This window comes from Chelmon rostratus, chromosome 12, assembly GCF_017976325.1.
Source record: "Chelmon rostratus isolate fCheRos1 chromosome 12, fCheRos1.pri, whole genome shotgun sequence".
In the NCBI taxonomy this organism is placed as follows: domain Eukaryota; kingdom Metazoa; phylum Chordata; class Actinopteri; order Chaetodontiformes; family Chaetodontidae; genus Chelmon; species Chelmon rostratus.
Window position 1 is genome coordinate 13,305,251 of NC_055669.1, and position 23,008 is coordinate 13,328,258.

Consider the following 23,008-nt stretch of genomic DNA (forward strand, 5'->3'; position numbering starts at 1 on the left):
TTGCCAGAATAATGTGGAGATCAAATGAAAGAAAGGAGCTTTTAAGTCAGAGTTGGCTAACATCAACCACTGCTATTCAAATCAATGAGTGTGGTTTGTGAACACAGTGCCCCTTGGCCACGATGTCAAGGTGAAAACTGCATCCTTCCAATGGCTGACCAACCTTCCTTTATTTTTCCTTCCTTTATATTTGACTCTGTCCTGTTTTTAGAATTCATTTAATCAATGTATTTAATACAATATCAAAAAGAAGTGTTTTTAAATGAAATGTATTTGTTTTGTACTGATGGTAGTGTGAATGTGATGGACTGAAGATCAGTGTTGACCCGCCTTTCAGTGGACGGAAAGTTTTGTCGAGAGTGTCTCTCATTAACTGAAGGGTGTCTCCTCTTGTTTTTGAGAAGCTCTGGGAAGTTTAAGGTTTGGGGTAAAGTGCTGGTGCAATTGAGGGAAGCAACATCCACTTGTGGTTTGGACTGTTGCAGAGTATGTTGAGTGTTGAGTATGAGTAATTTTAAAGCATAATATTTTCTTTGTTTGACTGTGCAGAGGAGGCTACTGCTGGTTCAGCCAGAAACTGCATTTCTTTCTTTGGCGGGTGAAGTCTGAGTCTTGTTCCTTCTGTTTACATATTGATTGTCACTAAGGCACTTAGTGCTGTGGAACGAGTGTGATGCACAACAGGACATGTGATCAAATTAAAAAACTGATTTTCAAGCAAATGATTGTATGCGTGTGCCATAATGTACCCAATGCACTGTGCACCACGGTCCATCATGACAAAACAAATCACTCCTTTCTACCTGTATCCTTTGTCATTCAGAAGCACTTTAGAGTCAGAATGTTTCTGATCGTCCTTTCAGTCTGCTTTTGAGGCTCTGACTAAAAGCACAACTTTGGAAAAGCACAATGTCTTTCAGCAGAATCATGTAGGATCTTTAAAGCTAACAACATTTTTATTCCTGTTTTACTGAATCAGTCCTCACTTCCTCCTTCGGGACACTTATTCTCAAAAATTTCAACAAATTGCATGACCTTCCTCACCTGTACAGGGCTTTGATGAAGGCCCAGTCAGTCCCGGCTCATCCTAACCACCCACCAAGGAGCTCAAGCTGCTTCCGTCTGGCTGCAGATACAATCTGCACCAGGACCAACAGACTTTGAAACTCATTTGTTGAGTTCTTAAATCTTTTTAATAATAATCCTTTTAATTAACTCACTGTGGTGTTCTTATACTGCTTCAGTTGCATTTCTTTTCTATGGCTTATCTGATTGCTATGTGGTTACTGCTGGCTGTACAACAAATTACCCTTCTGGTATAATAAAGATACCTTGACCTATAAACCTTTTATAACCCATGCATGGCATGATTAGCACGTTGTCATTGCATAAGACGATGAACAGTATCGGTCTAAGTGCAATAACTTTGCACGACTCCACAGTAAATAAAGGAATATCCTGTGTTTGGCACAAACTTTGCCCCCTGGTGTGGCGCCTTATCGGCGAGCCGTGAGTTATAGTCAGCATGAAGCTAATGGCTTATCTATTAAAGTCCAAGCAACGCACTGAGCAAACACTGCGTCGGAAGAGCACTGTAACTGGGAGATGTGCCTTTTCCTAGAGTTGACTCTCTTCGCCTCTCCACGTAGCCATGGGACTGCGAGGATCTAAACAACCAGAGGCCCAAGTCCTCCTCCTGGGCCTGGACAACGCCGGAAAATCGACCCTCCTCTACAAGATGAAATACAACGCGTGTGTGAGCACCGTGCCCACGGTGGGCTTCAACGTGGAAATGCTGGAGTCGAGAAAGAACAGGAGGAGCATCGCCGTGACCGTGTGGGACATCGGCGGTCAGAGGAGGATGCGGGAGCACTGGAAGGGTTTCCACCAGGACGCAGCGACCGTCGCGTTCGTTGTGGACAGCTCGGACACGGAGCGTATGGAGGAGGCGCGACGGGAGCTGGAGAACACGCTGAGGAGCGAGCAGCTGCGCGGCAGCCCGGTGATCCTGCTCGCCAACAAACAGGACGTGGACGGCGCTCTGACGGCCACTGAAATCCAGGACAGGTTTAACCTGAGGAAGATGTGCGCAGCTCGGGATTGGTTCGTCCAGCCTTGCTCCGCGTCGACGGGATTTGGCGTTCAAGAGGCCTTCGGACGAGTGGTTCAGATGGTCAAACTCCCATCAGACACTGGGGCGATCAAAGACAATATCAAGGACAAAGTGCACCACATCAAAACCACTCGCAGACATTAAGTTTTATTAAGTATTATTTATATGAAATGTGTTATTTTCAAACCACTGACATATGTTGAATTTTGAAATAAGTTTTCTTCTTAATGTAAACTGCTTATAGGCTACACAATAAATCAGATTTAAAGAGATCAGACGTTTTGGTTGAGTCCATGAATGCCCACGTACGGTATCCCGGTTGGAACTATGCAGAATCTGGCAAGCTGCTTCGGAGTGAGTGGATTTCTTAGTCTACTTCTAATGATACCATTATGGAAACGACGGGAAACACGAGATACCATGAAGTCCATTACTGTGCATTAAAACCACCGCTGAGCGCCACAAACACACAGGACGGTAGTGTACAAGCTTTTTTACGCGTATCTTCTTTCAATGATTAACAGAATTTGGTTATGTCACACGGCCATGGGCACTGAGCCTACATTAAAGTCTTGGGTTCATGGAGGTGTCTCGCTGATCCTGTATCAGCGAGATATGTAACAAAGTGCATTCATGTTTTGGTGATATAAACGCTGCTGTCCCGATCCTGAAGCCCTGCTTGGCCGAAAAGACAAAGCGAGTGTCATGCTGGATGATAACGCACAGCAAGAGATTTTCCAAGACTTGGCGACAAAAAGGTTGCCCCCATTAGTGGCTGATTGTTGATTTTAAAAACAGGACTACAATATATCAACATTAGCAAATAAAGCGGGCCTTGTTAGAAAATGCACCACACTTGAACACTCGCTGACACATTCCTTGGAACAAATGAGGGACATCTGGCACGGAGACGCACCAGTTCAGGCTGCTGCGGAGGAGAGACCAGGCGACGTCTTGGGCGGTTTGTTTTTGTACTTCTGTAAATTCCCATTATATGATATAAAACAGGCCGACATGCTCAAATGTCGGATCTGTTGTGCTATGTGGTGAAGCCCAAATTTATCCAACCGACGTCCTCGTCATGTAGCTTGTCCCATGTTGGACTCGGGTCGTCCCCAGCTCCCATCGCGCACTGTTTCTTCGTATGTCGGCAGGCGCTTGCACTCGTCGTATGAGGGCAGCTGAGCGGCAGGGGCAGGATCCATCCAGCCGCCCGGTGTGCTGCTCTCCATGAGCGGCTCCTGCGATGTGGTGACCGCTGGGAGTCCGTTGTGCGGTGGGGTGAGCTGCCTGGATCTGGTGCACAGCACCCGTTGGACAAAGTATCCCACAGCGAAGAGGAGCAGCATGATAAGCACCCCGGAGAGTTTCCGGGTGACCATGGCGATGTTGTAGTAAGTGCTGTCCACGAACTGCTTGCAACAGGTGACGGCGGTGGTGTCGTTTCCCTGAGCGCAGCAGATCTGGTCATCCCGACAAATGTCCTGTCCGCATTTTCGGATGGAATAAACAACTGTGCGAGCCAGAAAGCAGACGGCGAGCACCGTCAGCGGTCGGCATGCGTGGAAAAGCATGGCCGCTGTGCTCGCGGGGGAGAAATGAGCCGCTGAATCGGCGGTGAAGCTTGGAGAAACAGGGTGCAGGCGAGACTAGTCACTCGTGGATAGTGCGCGCTGAGAGATGCGCCGGATGAAACGCTGACGCAGAGCCATCATCAGCGCGCCGCGCGCCCAGAGGACATCCCCAAATCCTGACGAAAAGCAGGGAAACAGACCGTTAAAACAACGCAACGCGTCCACATGTTCACTCACTATTCACTAAATTACAACAGAGGCTGTGCGCACACAGCTGAAAGTGTCCCTGCAGAAAATGAATATGCTAACAAGCGTGGCATTAACTCCTAAGTGCGCTTCAGTCTGATTTATTATGCACTTAGCGGGTGTATTGATGCCGCAGCAAATCGTAAACACAGTCTTACAAAACAACAGCTTATTCATTTGACATGAGAGTAAACAGGCGCCCAGGAAATCGACCAGTCGCGTCGGAAGCCCAGAGAAATGAGCAATGATTGATGGTGGGGGGGGGGCATGAAAACGAGCCTCCTGCAGAGCCCATCGTTCCGGGACCAGGACCGTGGACAGCGCTCAACACGCCCACTGAGGGAAGAACAATGACGGGCGCTGTCCGAGGTGCTGACACAACTCAGCCCAAATAACTCAAATGTTCCAGCTGGCAAGAGCACAGAGAAAATTTCCATTTGCAATATTAACACTGATGTGCATTAAGGGGTCAGGTCAGGGCTTTCCTTAAAAGGCTTGCAAAGGTTTGATCGAGCATTTAGGCTGACTGTGAGGCTGGAAGTGCAAAGTGCTGCTGCCAACAAGTTTTTTTTGTTGTTGTTGTTGTTGCTGCCACAGCAGCAGTGCTGCTTTCTGTACTCACAATAACCATCAGAAAGCAACATTTATGGATTTGTTCTAATACAAAATACATCTTATAACCAAGTTAAGTGACCAAAAATGCTAGAAAATGACAATTTTGAGACAGTTTTCAAGATGAGCCATTCTGGCACAGAGCTGGGTCTTATTTTACAGGATGTGGCAGACAGACATTTTCTATTACATCATGTACCCTCACAATGATTAATCAATAATGTGACTACAAGATAAGTAGGTTGTGGGTAGTAATGGAGGGAAGTGCTCCCTAACAGCCCGTCTGCTTCTCTCCACAGGTCAAAAAAGCTGCCATTCTTACAGCCGAAGTAAAAAAAAAAATGCAGTACAGCATTACAAATACACAAACACATGTTGCAGTTCCCTTTGACATCCACTTCTGCTGCTCGGGTCTAGTGACTTTTAGTGCTTCAAACCAGATGCTAATTAAATTGTTTGCTAGACATATCAAGTTCTTGCCAAAGAACTAGTGGATGCTGGATTTTGTAAAAAAACAACAACAAAAAACATGTTAAATGAAAAATATTTACTGAGAAAATAAAGGTTTGTCTTTTGTACAGAAAAGAGAAGAGCTGTAACAAAGTGAACAGGAGTGTTAAAGTACATGGAGAGTAAAGTTCACAGGAAAAACTTCTCTGCATTCACAGGAGTTGTGTTTATCCTGTACACGCCAGCAATGAAATCTGCTTTGTTTGTTTGTTTCTTTATTGAACAGTCTCCATTGTGCCATCCTGAGTCTCAGGCGGCCCTGCTGTTTGGTGAAAGTGCTGTTTTGGAATCTGTTGGTCTTGTTTCTGTTTCCCTGGATGACAGGACGGTAATGGGTCCCAGCTGGATAGTTTGCTCTGGAAAACAAATCACATGAGGACTTGTTCAAGAATGCAATAGGGGTCTCTTACAGCTGCACTAAAGTATATGAATAAACGGATATATTCAAATACAATTCAAGAAAATTATATATGACCCTTTTATTAACAAACATTAGGACTATTAAACCACATCACCATTTAGTCTGCATGTAGGACCTCACTGTATATGTACAACATATGCCGAAAAGGTCAGTTTAAAATTGCACAGACTGATCTTATGCAAAAAGAAGTAAGAATTCAATAAATGCTGTACTCACCTGCTTTGTTCTCTGCTCCTCTCTTCATCCACTGCTTGTGTTTGTTGTGCTGGCTCCGGTGCACTCCTGGACCAACGCGGTAGTAATTGGCTGGGGACTGTTTGGGTCTGTTCTGGACTGAATGCGGCATCTTGGAGGGCCATGCTTCGGTGCTGATGATAGTTTGAGGGGGCCCTGCGGACAGGGGTTCCTCCACCCCATGGGAGATATCGCAGCTTCTACATGCCTGGTCATTCCCGTCGACTGACCTCCACCTGGACGAGAAGGCAGTTCTCAGGATTAGTGACATCGTTGCAGCTTGTAGCATGTTTTATGGAGGGGAGAACATTTTCAGGTGACATTCAAGAGGTACGGCTTTATTTTCTGATTAACACTGGGACACTCTTGGGAGAACTGGCCATGCTGATTAGAAAATTGCTCAATTATTATAATACCTGTTCTTAATTAAAGAGCAGGCCCTGTTCTGAGCGCTGACAGTTAACATGACTGGAACAGCCTTCACGTAGCAGGTTATGTAGACCTGTGGGAAAGAGGAAACACGATCAAGCTCCTCTCTCAGGTCTCAGGTACATTAAAGAGAATATGTAACTAATGCAAGTCTTACACTTTGACTGTGACAACAAACCTTGAACAGACAGGAAAATGAACCAACCTGACTGCTGGGCGCCTGGTAGAACCTGAAGGCATCCAGCTGAAACCTCAGCTTGTGCTCTTCGACTCTTGGTAGGAAGTGGGAGCTGGAGTTTGTCAGGTAGGCATCAGCAAGACATCTGTTAGGGCAGCAAAGGAAGACACACTCTGGGAATTAAGAACACAAAAACTGCAACGATAAATCTAACAGTGACAATTTTATGAGTGGATGGTGCATCTGGAGCTCACCCGTAATGCTGGATAAGGTCGTATCTTAACGTCGCCTCTGCATCAGGGGTTGCCGTAGCAACACAGTGGTCAACATAGACCCGGAGGGGCACATGGTTACCAATGATGGCAGAAACTTCGAGATGAATGGGGTCACCCAGGAAGTAAGAATGTGATCCCCTCTGAAACCGCCAATCGTCTGTGAAGATGAGGTGAGAAGTCCAAACATTCAAGAAGTTCTGAAGATGCATCAGAGGAGAAAAAGGTGCTGTATGAATCCCTTTAATACCAGTCATGAGTTGCAGGTTAAAGTCTATCTGATCCTCTGCTGAGGCCCTGGAGACAAGAGGAACCCATGTGGGATGTAGGGAAATGCCATCCACAGCATACCTCCTGGAAATAAGACAACCTGTTATAACAGTTGTTTAAATGTCCAAGAAGCTGACACACGAAACTCTTGCGTAAAAATATGCAGGACTTACTTTTCATAATGACATTCAACTGGAATAGTTGCTCCATCCAGTCTAAGCAAACCGTCAGATGAAGGTTCAGGCGTGTAGACCAGAACATTAGAGTAGATAATCTTCTCTTCTGTCGACTGAAAGGAACAGTATTTTGGACAGCACATGAGAAACAAGAGTGTGCAAACTTCCCCAAAACAGCTGAATAACTAGCGATACTGATGTTTATCAGCCAGGTCCTGCTAAGCAGTGGTGTGATGATGATGTAGAAAGAACTCCACTGATACAAGCTTGAGTTGAAGAGAACTTTAACAACAAGCAGTATCAGATCAGATGCCGGCCATCTGAGAGAGTTTCAGGGTCAGATCAGAAAAACTCTGCCGTTATCTTAAAGACAATACAAATATAGCATAATGGTTTGTCCTACTCCACCCATATCTTACCTAACTCACAAATAAGGCCATGTTCTGTACATCTGTCTTACTGAGGAATGCATTCCTCCACTCTCACCCATATATGTCCACGTCTGTTGGGGAGTCACATCTGAACAGTCCCCTAAGTATACATTTCCACGTTAGGACTCCCTCTTGCTGGCCTGTCCTGTGTCATCTCACATACCACGACTGAGAGTGGCTTGCAGTTTAAACATCAGTTTTCCATATGTGTGATATTTGGTTCATCTGATCATTTATCTCAATACTTTTCAACAACTTGAGCTGCACCACATGAAAACAGCATACTGCTTACAGAGAGTTTAGTTCCACAGTCCAGCAGGTGGGCCCGGATGGTGTACTCCGCCTCTCCTGAGGGGACTGCTCCGCATGCGCCCCCCTCCGTCGGTGAATCTGAGCCCAGGCGCAGATGTTTGCCATCCACCTGCAGGCCTCTGTCAAACATATCTGCTTGCACCACAACCTCCATCGAGTCCGGGTGACAGTTGACCACGACAGGCCGAGTCCGCGCCCCGAGCTCCGGGCTGTGCCCCTGTTTGACCGCAGCCAGTGGAGTCCTGCCCGGTATGTGGGGGTTTGTTGCGCCGGAGCCTCGGCCGTACACTAACCGGCTTTCTGCGAGTGTGTGCAGTGAGATGAGGACGATAATAAAGCAAAAAGAGGCTCTCCTCAGGTCGGGGTCCATTCTTGGCCTGGAGCGGGTTTGCAGGAGGGGCGGTGTCCTACAACCTCTGAACATATCACCGCAGCTGCGACTGATCTGCGTTGATTTGAAGTCCTCAAACACACCTGGGCCCGTTTCACTCAGCGTCTCTGTAGCTATGTGAAATGTGTCAGCACGGAAGTGTTTAGCATTTGTAACCCTTTTTTTTTTTTTTTTTTTTTTGCATGGCCCATGAACTAAAATACAAAATATGCTATAAGGTAAATATTCCACTAGGTGGCACTACAACTACAGAAATGATTCAGTTTGTCACCTGCGACATCATTTTATCTCCAAGGTTTGAATGAACGTTGCTGCATTAAATTAAGCATTTTTTTTTTTTTTTTTTACAGATTAGTGGCTCGTTAATAATATATTCTCAGTTCAGAAAAGCATGTCGGGTTTTCTTTTGAGATTTGTCCTGAGCTATAGGCAGTGTCACCGTTTAAACATTTAATTGAGATTGGATTAATTCCATTAAAAAAAAGAAAAGTGTCGTTTGATCGGAAAGAGATGTTGCAAATAAGATCCTCTCGGGATAAACGTGCAGCAGAGAGATGTACAGACTTGGTGCCTCCCTGGGTTTTGACTCTCAGGCTACTACAGGCTGCCCTATCATTGAATATGGAGGTTGGTTGTATGAGCAGTTGTAAGAGAATTTTATTTTATTTTTTAAGTTTTTTGGTTAAAAATCTAACATTTTCTAACTAAAACTGAATTTCAGAAGGAGAATAAGTACTTTAATGCAGGAAATGGTAGCCCGTCCAAAATACATTTTTTCCCCTCTGATTTCATCATGTCTCCCCACTTCTGAAACCAAACCTATGCACATTATAGAACATAGGTTTTCAAAATGTGAGGCGCACCTCCAGTTGTCTCACTTCTGTCTTTTTTATCAATACTTTTGTACAGTGTATCGATCATTTCAGGACATGTTTCTGTTCTTGTAGAGGGCTTTGTGGCGTAGGAGCAGCAGTCTGAGAAATGCTTTGTGCACAGCCCGCTGTCATTCACTTCACAGGAAACCGCCTCACACGTTTTCTGCGGCAAAAAGGTCACTCTCAACACCGGCAGCCACAAATCTCAGCCGTGCCATTTCAACTCAACACTGAAGGGATGCAAATGGAAAGTAAAGCTATATTTCATTTTCAGACCAGCCAACACCGCTTACTCGTTTTTTCGAGGCATGATTCCCAAAAAGGAGCCCAACGCTGAGCTGAGCAAGGTAACTCAAATCAGTCAGTGGAAACGAAAACGTCACAGAGCCTTCAGCTGACTAAGAACACCGTATCTGGTCATCCCCCTGTTAACTCTGTAAACTTACAGATGACCTCACTGTGGCTCCAGTACAGAAAATCAGTTTAATTCAAACCCTCAACCGGACACTGAATGTCTTTTTAACTGACTTTCACATCCTTCTGTATATCAAAAGACTTTTTTTTTACTGACATTACTATGGTCACCTGGCAGTAAGTAGACAATCAGCACTGGACTTTCCAAATGAGGTGCGCACAAACACTATGTTGCGTCCTGTTTGTTCTCATATGGGTCGGCTGCTGGGGCTCAGTTGTTTACAGGAAAATACGGTCAGGTTGATAATATAGTCCAATGGCTGAATATCCATCATGGCAAGGAAATCACATTTTCAGGCTTTCAGGACCATCGTAAATAAGAACCTTTTCACTCAAAGCAAATACATTTTTTCCTGTAAATCACATATATTGCTGGTTGTGGTTTATCAAGGGGAATATCACTTTAATCATCTTACAGTAATGCATTTTCTGGAAAAAAAAAAAAGTGAAAAAGCAGGACTGATGCAGGAAATCCATTTATTTGTTGATTTTTACAAACAAAGGAATAATACAATGTATCAATTAATAAATAATTGAAATAAATAGTCCAGAATAAAACAAATATCATTAATAAATAAATAGCATAGTCTGTAAAAACACCTTCTAAAAAAAGTAGTAAGTAAGTCAAATATAAGTTACATGATGACATAAAAATAATAAATAAAAGCTATGGAGTGTTTCAATTAGATTATTATAACATAGCACAAACTGTTACTGCAGTTTATGTAATTTTCATGTAAAGTGGTTTTGCATAGCTTTCTAAAACTAGTGATACGTTTGAGCTCACTGGTTCATTTAGTGTGTTCACCAGAGTTCATGTACGCAATGACTCTGTTGATAGTGATGGTGCGGGCGTGGAAGCCCTTCAGCACTTTGCACAGGCTCAGTCTCTCGTCGTAGGTGCCCGGACGGTCCACAGCCTGAAAGAGACACAAAGGATTTATGAATGATTAAGACTATGACTGTTCTTCTTATATAAAAAAAGTTTAGATTTGGATTTTTATGTGCTGTCTACAAGTTTGAAAATTGGACATACTTGAGTACATTGGGAAAACAACACAATCTTAATTATCCTGCACATGAAGTGAGGTCTTACCTCCTCTGAAGCCATGTCTGCTGACCACGTAAAGCAGTTCTGTTTGGAGCAAATGATTCATTTTTAACATCATAGACACTAAACTGCTGTCTTTCATGAACAAGCATAAGCATATCATATATAAACAGATGAAAGAGTTTGTAGTAGGTTTAGCCTAACAGCCCCTGAAGGGACATCTGGTTTTAATAGTAACTGTGTTGGTTCAAATGCTATCAAACAACAGCGAAGATGAGTTACCTGCATGAGCTCTCTGAGGCTGAAGAGGACAGATGGGCCGAGTAAACTGTCAGGATCCGGCTGAGCAGCTATAAATTTGTAGTAGTGATGCAGATCCTGCCCAATGTTTGCCACGCATGACTCCTGAATGGAAAAAAGCAAAGACAGGTCAGTGTTAAAGGTGGCATTCTACTTCATGGAGTAGTAAACTGACGAGGTCCAGTTGCGAACGATTGAATGCCCTAAAGCCTACTTCACGGAGTAATGTTGAGAGGAGTTTCTGTATTCAGCTCTGAATATAATGCAGTGCCACACTGTCACTAAGTGTGTCCTCAGTGCTTAAACATGACATGATTAACACCTCCATGACAGTGTCAACGAAAATGGCACATTACAGGCATCATTAAGGAGCTGTTTGTCAGAAAAGTTGCATTTGGTTGCATTAAATTGTAGAGGTGTATCACTATCAGCAAAATTGACTTGCTGGTGGTGGTTTCTTATAGGTGTATTTTTAAGGCCAAATAATTGGATTTTCACAGGCTCTTGCTCTTAAAAGATAGAAAGTAGGAGACTAAAACAATAAAAACAGGTGTTCTTAAAGTACGAGAGTTCAACTTGCCTGATCAAATTCTGACTTAACGATTCCTGAGCATGTGGATTCCTGTGGAAAAAACACAATTTTAAGTAATACAGAGGCACAGCTATAAGTTCAAGGTATCAGCACATGAGATAGAGTTGTATGGGCTGTAACACATTTGGATACAGGACTGTTGTTTTGTTTGCCGACGTGTAATATCTACATATGAAAAATATGAGCTCCCATTATTTACCTTTGGGGCGCACACAGACGGCGTGTTAGTGCCCACGTTCAGCTCCATGCTCTGCTTCGCGCAGTCGATCCCACTGAACAGGTTATTCTGAGCACACAGAAAGAGGGTTTTTTCAAACTCTAACTTACAGACAGGTCAAAGACGACAGCATAGAGGTGTTGCTGGGTGTTTCAGGCCCACCTGTGTGAGTGCATGAGTGATGTTCTGTAGAAGTGTCCGTGCGTAGGAAACACAGGAGTCTGTCATTGGTCCTTTATTCATCACTGGCAAAGAGTGGCTGGGCTGCCACAGAGGGCAGCTGAGCACCAGGAGCAGCAGAGCAGGAGACAAGTCTGACGGATAAAGAGAAAAAATTTAGTTGTAATAGTAAATCTTCAGCTTCAGCTGCTTTGTCGCACAAAGAAAACAGTTCAGCCAGGGTGTACTCACAGAGCTTGACGAGTGCCATCTTGGATAAGACTGTAGATTCAGATTCTTTGGTGTAACTGACTGAGCTCAGGCATCCTTAAGGGTTTTATACCCACTGCTCTGCAGGGATTTCCCTCAGGCTACAGCAGTGTGTTGATGCTGCTTAAATGTAAAGTGAAAGTGCACAGTCAAGGTTGTGTCATTTTTCCCCTATATCACTAGATGCTTTGGTGAAACTGGAATTAACCCATATCCTGGTGAGTAATGTGTCTTGGCCCTGGTTACTGTACATTGTTGACATTTCCAAAGAGGGCATAGTGAAAGCATTATGTTATATGCTGTTTTAAACATGTCTAACCTGTCCAATACCTGCCATGTCCAGCACTTAAATAATCACACAAAAAAACATATTTAATCTTATTTAAGTGCCAGACAGAGAAAAACATAGTTGACTTTAACATATAGTACAATCTCATCATCTTTTTTATTAGATAATGAAGGAATTTCACAATGAATTCAATTTACATGTAGGAAAAATCATTTAAAATATGATTTATTCAATATCATATTGAACATATTCCTCGTAGGTATAAAAATTTGGCTTCTAATATTCTTAAAGATTTAATGTTTGACTTAAACAGGTTTATTTTACATCAATGTCACAAATGTCACTTCTACTTCTCAAAACAATCTCCTAAAAATGAGGTGGAAATGTATGATTTTATCCATTTATTGATTCTTGTAGTTTGTGTCTGCTGAAGTTTGTGTAAAATGTAAGCTTCAATTAGACAAAAAGTTAATAAATAAAATAGCGTAAAATAGTAATGTAAGAGTAGTTCGTTTAGATGAAGGGGTGAGTGTGACTGAGTTTTATTTTTGTCCCCACAGTCAGAGTTGTTCCCCTCTTGCTTGTGGAAGTCCACAGAACTCAGTTACATAGGTGTCAACACCAGCGTGAATGTGTGAATGAGCAGAGAAACTCGAAAAGAGCACTTGATGAAATAATCTTAATGTGTGTGTGTTTGTGCATGTGTGTTTTTAGTCATTTGTTTTTACAGTAAATAACATCAGTGCCCACAGAGTTAGCCGGGATACGAAATGCAAATGAGCTCTCATGAAACCAACCAAATCCAAACAAAATTCACACACTTGAAACATTTATTACTGGAGTTTATATTTTCTTTTTCTTTTCTTTTTTTTTTTTTTACAATCATTATACATTTATCAATGAAGCATACGATAAAAAAAAGAAAGCTGAACTTTGTGTTAAGTGACATTCTTAAAAAGGTGAGAGTGAAAACACTTAAACGCAGCCAGATGACAAGACACATCCTCCATCCTTTTAATAAATTATCTTTTAACATTTGCAGTATCTCCATAAATCTTCTGAACAAATAAAATAGATATATGTTTAGGGTGTTATTTATTAATATATTTGTTTAACATTATATTTACCCCCCTTTTTTAGATTTAGTCAATTGACATAACAAAAATGACTCTAAATACATTTATTGAGGGGCTGTTCATGTCAACACGCCACTACTTTTCCATTTTCTCTCTCTGTTATGAACCAATAATTTTTTTATAACCCATATCTTGTCATTTTGTCCTTTCTACTGAGCAGATAAATGCATTTGACAAATACAAATTTGTCTGAATGAATTTCAAAATGCTCTAAATACATCTTTAGTGCAGGTGGAAACTGTAGCAGCTGTCGAGTTACATCCAGCTTTTGTGTCTAAATGATCGTTTAAAGGACCTCAGTGAAGCTGCTGCGGCATTTAAACACCAAAGCTAAGCCGCAAATCAGCACGGTGCTAATCATTTTGTGTTGCAGCGGCACAGATAGTGCATGTTTAAAAGTGAATCCAGTGTTTAACAGCGGTGGCACAGTGCTCTTAGTGAAAAAAATGATAAACAGGTGAACAGAACGTGTCTGCAAGCAAACTGATCGATCCTCTTGATTTTCAAAGAGATCCTCAGTTCAGTCAGCTGTGGCCCCTGGAAGTCGTCATCCTTTCTGCGACAAGGGAGAGACGAGGCATGCAGGCGCTCCCTCCAACCCCGCTTTCATATACATGAGCGTACCGTGCAAAATCATGAAGAGGTAAATCGGGGTTAGGGATGGAATTAAGCTGAGAGGATTTCCCTAATTCTATGAAATACGGCACGATGAAAGGCCTGCACAAACTCAGCTGTGTCCGTAAGCAACACAGCTGTGACTCAGCTTCCTTTAGATGTCGGGCCCTCTCTCCTCAGACAACGTCCTGTGGTGCGATACATTACGAGTGTGTCTGTGTGTTGATATTACAGTATATGGTGTGTTAACTTCTCCAGAAACAGTCGGCACAGATGGAGTTTCATTAGTAACACTGGTGACAGTCCATGGAGCGGGAGGTAAGATGGCGTGCAGGCGGACACACGTGAGGGCGGGGTGTTTTATTTGGAGATGGCCTTCTCTGCCTGGTGCCGCTGATGAGTGTGAGCGTGCCTGTCGACAAGAAGACAAGGAGTGCATCAGAGCGGGCTCAGGATTTCCTTACTGCAATATACCATTAGATTAACAATGTTGTGTTAAATAAAGACATTTGAATTATGAATTGATGCAGAAAAGGCACAGATTGGTGCATGAAAAGTCACTAGAAGGCAAGACATGAAGTGTTTGATCTCTGGTCACGTTTGCAGTAGAAATAGAGCATTTGACAGACGCTGCAGGTAGAAAGACAAAGAGGGAAGTGAGAGAAAGGGGAAATTCACCTGGTGAGGTCCTCTATGTCCACCAGCATGGCGTCCTGCTCCACATGCAGCTCATCCCTCAGCAGCAGCAACTGCACCAGCTCCTCGTTTAGACCTGTGTCAGATTTGGGAGGAGAGGATTTAGCATCTGTGATATTTCCAGCTATAACTTTTCATTTCTGTCAGCTGTTCAAGGTCGATTGTTTGTTAATCTTTTGATATTTTGACCTGCACCTGATATGATGACGGGTTTATCAAATACTTGCAGTGATGTTTGTGTCGTGTGTGTGTGTGTGTGTGACCTACTCACTCTGAATCTGTGAGTGTAAGTCATTTGTGATGACTTGCAGCTGTCCCAGACTCATATCCCTCATGTCCCCTCGCCTCAGATTCCTCTTCATCAAACCCTCGCTGATGTGGGGCAGATGGGGAAGCTGCATATGTAAACACACACAGACATGCATGTCAAAATGTGCACCGAGGCTCAGAGTGTAAATAAAGACTGGAGCTTTATTGGTATATGTCAAAGCTGATCAGTCAACACGATGTACATATCTGTCTGGGTTTGCAAATGTCTTTTATCCATCAGCACTGGGACAACATTGCTGCTCCACTGTTTACCAGATTCAGGGGTTTTCTCTTGGTCTCTCTCTCTCTCTCTCACACACACGTGCACTTACAAACCCAGGCCATGTAAGTCCCTTATGTAATTTGTATTGTGCTGTTTACTGTAAGTTGTTGTGAGTTGTGTTATCTTCACTTTCCCCCCTTCACATATGGTGAAGTGCAGATATTTTCATTGTCCTGGATGATTTCCCAAAATGCATTTTTCATGGGAGGAGGAAAGAAGAGCTCCCCACGCAACTACAAATCCCCCAGCCTGCGTTTCTCTCGCTCACTGACTAACCAAGTCAGCCACAGGCGAACGTCTATGCAGTTGGATCTGCCTCTCCACCTCCACCTGCATGCGGGCCATGGGTCGCGCCAGAGCCAGGGCCACCCGGGCCTCCTCCTGCAGCCTCCGCTGCACCCGCCAGAACCCGCCGCAGTCATCTAACGGGTCTGAGTCCTCCTCCGCCGTGTCTCGGTCTGATAACGATGAGCTCTGCTTGCTCTGGAGAGGAAGTGGAGTAGGTGATACCATGATGTAACGGCCGCTGTGGTTGTTATCACAAAGGGCAATGAGAGTTGCGGGATGTGACAGAAACACATTTGCATACCACAGGTGACAGCGGCGTGTCCAGACTGGTCTCTGTCCTGCTGTCCTCAGCATCGCTGTCTTTGTCACTGCTGCTGTCGTTCACAAAACACACCTGCAGGTTCACCCCACTCTGCAGCCTGAGAGGAAGAACACAAAGAGTGTCGACCTGTGGTTAGAGACACTGAAAATGTCTCCCAATGAGACTGAAACCAATGGAGTGAAGAGGGGAATTACTGATTGATTGTGCTTGGGTTGTTTACACACAAAAACACCTGAAAGACATGTTGATGAACTGTGCAGATACAAAGATGAAGACAGGAGTGGACAGCGGAAAAGGCCAAAATTATTTGCAATCAAGGTTCAAGAATTTGCACCAACGTCTGCGAGCTCTCCGTACTTCGCTCTTTACTGCAGCGCCAGAAGTGGCTTTTAACACTCGCTCACTTTTAACACGTTAAATATTATCAATATAAAAGATGCCATTTTTCAAGATACTCAGCAAATGCACATGGGATGAAAGGGATGGGTAACCAAAGCCAAAAAACACTTCTGACGAAAGACCCTTCTTCACAGAGCCCATCCAGCATGTTTAGGATGAACTGGAACGTCTACTGCAATCCTGTGGCCTCATGAATTAAACAGGCTTGCCATCAGTTTTGATCTTTAGTATGACGTAACTAAAAAAAACATGTATGAGTAGTTATTTCGAAAACCTTAGAAATGATCTGATCTTCAAGCAAAGTCTACACTTGATGCAAGTGATTCTCCTGCTGGTTATGTAGGAGTATTGCAGTTTGGGACGCAGATGCATCCAAGCCTGACGAGAGCTTTGCATTGGCTTTATGGACAGTGTTCAAAACCACTATCTAGTCCACAGAATAATACATGTTGCCTGCCTTCAATCGCCTCTGCCATCGCTCTGATCTTGTCTTCAGGAAAGTTTGCGTTTCTCTTTTGGTCCATGGCTATTTCTGACTGAACCCTCAATTTTGCTGGCGTTATATTAGGGAAAAGCAGGTGCTGTCTATTTGAGTTGATTTAAGATTTATGGATCACAGGTGTGTGAGTTACAGGTAGGAGTCTTAGCACCTGGTTTTCTGTGCTGAACATCTTTTATGAATTGAAGCATACCATCGGAAATGATCTTTAGAATGGAGGTCAAATATAGTTCTAAGATCATGTTTATAAATCACTGCCCATATATGTCAAACACACACAGCTCACGTTCAGTGTCCACATACTTTTGGCCATGAAGTGTATCAATGAAAATAACGTCACAATGTGTGACCAAAGGAACAAAAGCTGTTGAAAGGCTTCAATGAAGGGACAAAATCCGCAAACATAACATCAGGACCTCCACAGAAGTTACACTTCAAACCTCAGCCTTTCCAAGAGCTCAAACCACCATTCACTCAGTTCCACATCACGATACTCGGAGTGAAAGAACCTAACAACCCGAAGTAACCTCCACCTACTCTACGATGAGAACAACAACAAATACAAGATCTCACGAAGTGGACGGGGTGGTGTCGGAATTTCCACCGCAACCCAAACTCCAGAGGGTGCTCCTTTACCTCCACTGGAGGTCACATGACACCAATCACAGCTGCAGGCTGATATCAGGCAGAACTTCTTCTTTCAGGCACACGCGGACCACAGACAGAACAGCACTTCCTCAAACAGAAGCCAGCAGCACGAAAAAGCCAAATAGCCAGAAAGCTGCTGAAGGTCAAAGCTGCCAAGAAAAGAACAAGCGGTTTTGGTTAACCAACTTGTGTCTGATTTAATGCAACTCTTTCCAATACGCATGTGTGCACCCGAAACCTCAATTACAAACGTGAAATATCAGTTAATGGGAAAATCATTTAATTTAGTTTCCTTTCATGTGTCAGACCTGCTGTATATGAAATCCAACCTGTAATCACTGTGAAATGAAGATGTGAGACACAATATTCTTTTAAAAATTGAATTAAACCTTACTTGTATTGTGCTTTTATATAAGTTAATGACTTTCACAATGCTGCACAGGTCACTGGCAGAATTATCACGTAAGGAAGGAATTGTATCATAATAAACAATACAGGTATAACTTGGAGATATACCATGAAAAATATTGAAATTTGTCTACATTTAATGCTTTTTGTAGCAGTTGGTGGCACAAGTTTTCACTGAGAAATATTGAATTTTGGTGTTGCGCACTCAATATCTGAACTATATCCCACTGTGAGAGTATTTGACCGGTTTCTGTTTTAGCGACTAATCACGTAACAGAGGTTAACCACTGTACCACCTCCTCTGTCCCACTCTTTACACACTGAAGTTTCTTTGTTCTGCTGCTGATAGTAAAAACTAGTTATTGTTTAGTGTCATGTCAGTTCCCTGGGACTGACTGTAAAGCAGTGCAGTGTGGCTTTCTGGGAAACCTTTCATTTTCTATCTGCATGTCTGTCACTTATGTGAGTCACTCATTCTCTTCCTGTTTGTTGCCAACTTATTAACCCAAACTGAGTTATCGCCCTATGCTGCACTCACTGCCACATGACTCACCAGTGCTGAATGGACTTCCACAAAGGACCCGCCGTCATTTACTGCCATTTGCTTGACACCTACGAGCAAACGAGCCAGTCCAGTCATTTTGATCTGTCTCATTTGTGTGTTTTTAGCTCATATGTCTTAGTTTATAGATGGAGCGAGCTGCTGATTAGACAGAGCTCTAACTGGTCAGATGATAAATGATAAGAGTTAAATGGAGAACATCACATCGCTGTGCTGTAAAAACCATGTGTCTCCACATGTGTCACATATGTACATGCATGAATATACACTTAAAAGACACTGATACTGATATATAGCTAGGCAGCTATATAATGAAATGCCTCCGTTATGTTGTCAATATGTGGATGGGACACATAAAGTATACAAACCTTTATTTTCCCACTTTAACAACGGTGGACTGTAACTAAGTATATTTACTCAAGCACTGTACTAAAGTACAAATTTGAGGTACTTGCACTTGACTTAACTTGAGTATTTTGTGTTAATGCCCCTTTCTTCTCTACTCCACTACAATTCAGGGGAAATATTGCACTTTTCATTTCACTCCAATTATTTGGCAGCTTTGGTTCATTTGTGTTTGCACACAAAGCATGAAAATCTACAAGTAGAGCTGAAATCATTAATAGGGCAACTGTTTTGGTCATTGTTTAGATATTTTTCATATAAAAATGAATAACTTTGAGGCTTCCACTATTGGTTGGACATAAGAGTTGTGAAGATGTCACCTTGGCCTCTGGGTAATTGTGGCGTGATTTGTGCATTCATATTAGTGCAGAGTAATAATCTAATGATATAATATATAATATATGTGTAAAATCTGTTTTTATTGCAATTTTTCCATTGTTCTTGCGGCAATGTGTATATATACATATATATACATATATATATACATATATATACACACACACACACACATATATGTATATATATATAGACACACACATATATGTATATATATATGTATATATATACATATATTTTTTTTTCTTTTATATAGTCCCTTGTATAATATGTACATGTAAATAGTCAGCTTTTATTTTGCATTTTGTTTTTTGAATTTCTCTATTTCTTTCCAACTGCTATTACCGGCTCAGTTATCTTATCTTATCTTATCTTATCTTATCTTATCTTATCTTATCTTATAACAGCCACGGGGGACAGTTTTAGTGAATTAAGTACTTTCATTTTTATTACTTTACATACACATTTTCCTGAATATACTTACATACCTAACATTTTCAAGGCAGGACTTGTACTTCTAATAGAGTATTTTTAAAGAGTAGTATTAGTACTTTTACTTGAGTAAAGGATGCAAATATTTCCTCCAGCACTGGGCTTGAAAATAGACTAATAACGTTTTCTGTGAATCAATAACTATTTGAATCTAGGGCGTATCTCTTTGTTTCTCTGTCATCCATCCAAGAATACATTCTGGAGAACATCTAAAGATGTAAAATGTCAGCTGTCAGAAGCTAAAATATATTGGTGCCGGCCTTCAAAAGGATACATTGATCAAACCGTAACACACTCGTACACACACACTCAATCCAAACCCACCGGGAGGACGGGCCGTTCTTGCTGCAGCTGGTGTAGATGACTGGCTCGTCGTCATAGAAACTGCCAAGGGCAAGTTTCTGCCTGATGGACTCCCTTTCATTCCTCTGGGCCTGCCAGAGAAAAGAGAAAAAATACATGGATATTAAGAATAATGGTAAAAGTGTTGCTGCTACCGTAGGTCCATCTCCGCTTGATTGATCAAGTGCATGGAAAGAAAGATTAAGGCGGGTGGTTAAAGCTATAAATATTGTACCAAATGCTAACGCTGTTTGGGAGGAGAAGGATGAAAGGAAAACAGAAGAAAAAGGGGCTACGGAGGAGGGACAAATATGGATTTGTGTAGGGAAAGGTGGATGGGAAGAAAGCAACAAAGTCATGCAATCCAATTATCTGCCTTTCATACATTAATATAATCCAGCCGTGGGCTCACACATGACACCATGTCATTACGATTGTATAAATATGTTAACAATACTAACAAAGCTCAGCCAGCGCCTTTATTAAAAAACTGGTTCTTTGGCCTTCTCTTCTTCTCTACCAATAATAGGTACAGACATCACTCCTTATGTAACACTCCTCCTCTCATTTCCTCTTCTGTCTCTAAATGATCAGCTAACCCAAAAATATAAATACCACCATACACAGAAAACAGAAGATCCTGTTCCTGCTGTTAGAACTAAAAATTGCTATGAATTTGTCTGTCTATTAGCCCTGTGTATTAGCCCTGTTACAAACCGACAGCCTGCTGACAAACTGTCCGGGATGAACCTCGCCACTCACCCAGTGCATCCTGGGATAAACTGGTATAGAAAATGGATGGCTGAATTAATCTGGCAGCTTCTATCCTCATTAACAGCACCCAGATAGCACCCTGCCTCAACATGGAGGGAAAGTATACAGGCCTGACCTAAAATAAAGAAAAGAAATATCCATACTGTTTTTAAGCATCTGTCCGTTTATTGTTTAGAGCATCTTTATCTGTCTACAATGAAGCATGTGACACTTCTCTTCTTATAGCAATCAGCAAACCTTTCAGGTCTTTGGTGATCATTCGCAACCACGGGACTATAATTGCTGTAATCCATCAATACCAGTCATCCTTTGCTCACATGCCCACTCACAGTCCATCATCAAGACAGCAGCCATTATCTACAGTGAAATGGTTCAAAATGCTGCATCATTCTGCTCTCTGTTTGGCAGCTTCATGTGCGTGGCTCATCCCTGTTTGCAGACATTTTCTCTCCTCCCCTCTTAGTTATTTCCTCCAGACCAGAAATGTTGTTTTACTTTTGTTCTCAGCGTCTAGAAGTTCCACTGTCCTTAATGTTGTCTGTCCTCTTCTTCAGTTCACGTCCTATCCTGAATCATGTTTCATTTTGCCTTTATCTCGGCTTCCACTCCGTAGCTGCCATTAGAGCTCATTTCTTTTTGTCACACACACATTTTCAGGTCATTTGAGCCACGTCGTTCAAATACAGTCTTGAAGTGTCGCAGCTTTTGTCTTGACATACTGCACAAAATGTTTCATGCCATGACTTCCTATTCTGGCAGCATGGGGACAGCATTTATATATTATGGGCTTGTGCATGTCCCTTCTAACACTGCTTCTGCCTGTGACACACAACCATTGAAGAACACTTCCAAAATTAGGGATGTTTCTCTCATGTGTTAACTCTCTCTCTCTCTCTCTCTCTCTCTCTCTCTCTCTCTCTCTCTCTCTCTCTCTCTAAATAACCTCAAAACCGGCCCAACACTAACACCCTCTCCTCTTTGTTTTGTGACGCATCATTAGATGAAGCTGTGATGTAAGAGCATAAATCACAGTTGGTCGCCTTCACTCGCCCAACCAACGCTCTGCCTCCTGCTTATCCTCTTCAGACAGTCCTCCTGTCCTCCTTACCAGCAGACTGTCTACACACACACCGATTCACACACAACCTATCTCACCCTCCCAGGAGAGGCTATGTGGTACAGCAAAAGCACCTCTTGGTCACTGTAAATGATGTAGAATGATTTCATTTATGAGAAACTGAACAATGCATGTCATATGGTTAAACACGTTATATGAGAAAGGGAATGATTTCAATTAGTACTGAGCAGATGAGAAAACACAGAGACAAACAGGTAAAGATCACATATGAACACACCCACATCACCTCACAGTCACACGGCCATTATGGCTGATTCATCTACAGCAGCTCGCCCATGATGGATACCTATCATGAATACCTGTAATTATTATGCTACATATGCTACACCCTGAGAATATAAATATATACAAATATAAATCCACACACCTGGTAAACACGTTTCTCCTGGTGCACCATCCTTCAGCGCATCGTACTAAAACAGCCGCCCTGCCTTCTCTACACTGCAGTGAAGCTAGACCCAGGAGACCCTCTCATATACTGCAGCTCCGTGCAGGAGAGCGAGGGAGGGAGGGAGGGAGGAGAGAGCAGTGAGGGGAGCGGGGGAGGCAGCAGAGAGAGGGGGGGCAGTGTGGGAGCAGGAGAGGAAAGAGTGGGAAGAGACGGAAGCAGAGGAGGAGAGAGAAATGGAGGCAGGAGAGAGAAGCGCTGCTCAGTGCTGCCGCTGCTCTCCTGATCTGTTATCTGTTCCTCCATCTTCCTCACTTGCTTCCTTTTCTCCTTGTAATTCTTATTTTAATGGAGGGGAAGGAGCAAATGGCAGCTGCTAGCGATCTGATAAGAGGAGACAGACCTTATAGATTCACAGAAATAAGGGTATGTGATTGGTTGCATGGCGAGTTGAGCAATATGGTGGGCTGCAAGGCCAGGCTACAGATAGTCTGATAAATGAGACTGCAACACTGGAAAACAAAACCATTAAAGAGGCCACGGCTGATCAATAACAGCTCCTCTAATAAATG

At 42.8% G+C, this 23,008-nt stretch overlaps 4 protein-coding genes across 4 annotated transcripts; 1 reads left to right on the forward strand and 3 right to left on the reverse strand.

Annotated features, from left to right (window-relative positions):
- Positions 1-1,651: 1,651 nt before the first annotated feature.
- Positions 1,652-2,257, forward strand: arl14 (ADP-ribosylation factor-like 14). Its single transcript, XM_041949911.1, has one exon. It carries the CDS (start codon positions 1,652-1,654, stop codon positions 2,255-2,257), a length of 606 nt encoding a protein of 201 aa, XP_041805845.1.
- A 3,047-nt stretch (positions 2,258-5,304) lies between these two features.
- Positions 5,305-8,148, reverse strand: LOC121615408 (zona pellucida sperm-binding protein 3-like). Its single transcript, XM_041949759.1, has 8 exons — positions 7,759-8,148; positions 7,033-7,148; positions 6,840-6,943; positions 6,572-6,749; positions 6,345-6,462; positions 6,127-6,212; positions 5,693-5,946; positions 5,305-5,411 (listed from the first exon to the last, which is right to left on the reverse strand). Exons 1-8 carry the CDS (start codon positions 8,146-8,148, stop codon positions 5,305-5,307), a joined length of 1,353 nt encoding a protein of 450 aa, XP_041805693.1.
- Positions 8,149-10,309: 2,161 nt separating this feature from the next.
- LOC121615507 (interleukin-12 subunit alpha-like) lies at positions 10,310-12,108 on the reverse strand. The gene is made up of 7 exons (XM_041949878.1): positions 12,090-12,108; positions 11,841-11,992; positions 11,661-11,747; positions 11,450-11,491; positions 10,852-10,974; positions 10,615-10,653; positions 10,310-10,438 (listed from the first exon to the last, which is right to left on the reverse strand). Exons 1-7 carry the CDS (start codon positions 12,106-12,108, stop codon positions 10,310-10,312), a joined length of 591 nt encoding a protein of 196 aa, XP_041805812.1.
- A 2,120-nt stretch (positions 12,109-14,228) lies between these two features.
- Positions 14,229-22,479, reverse strand: LOC121615382 (schwannomin-interacting protein 1-like). The gene is made up of 7 exons (XM_041949720.1): positions 22,416-22,479; positions 20,119-20,228; positions 16,025-16,142; positions 15,712-15,918; positions 15,115-15,238; positions 14,826-14,919; positions 14,229-14,559 (listed from the first exon to the last, which is right to left on the reverse strand). The coding sequence occupies exons 1-7, from the start codon at positions 22,443-22,445 to the stop codon at positions 14,508-14,510; spliced, it is 735 nt and encodes a 244-aa protein (XP_041805654.1). The 5' UTR covers positions 22,446-22,479; the 3' UTR covers positions 14,229-14,507.
- Positions 22,480-23,008: the final 529 nt, after the last annotated feature.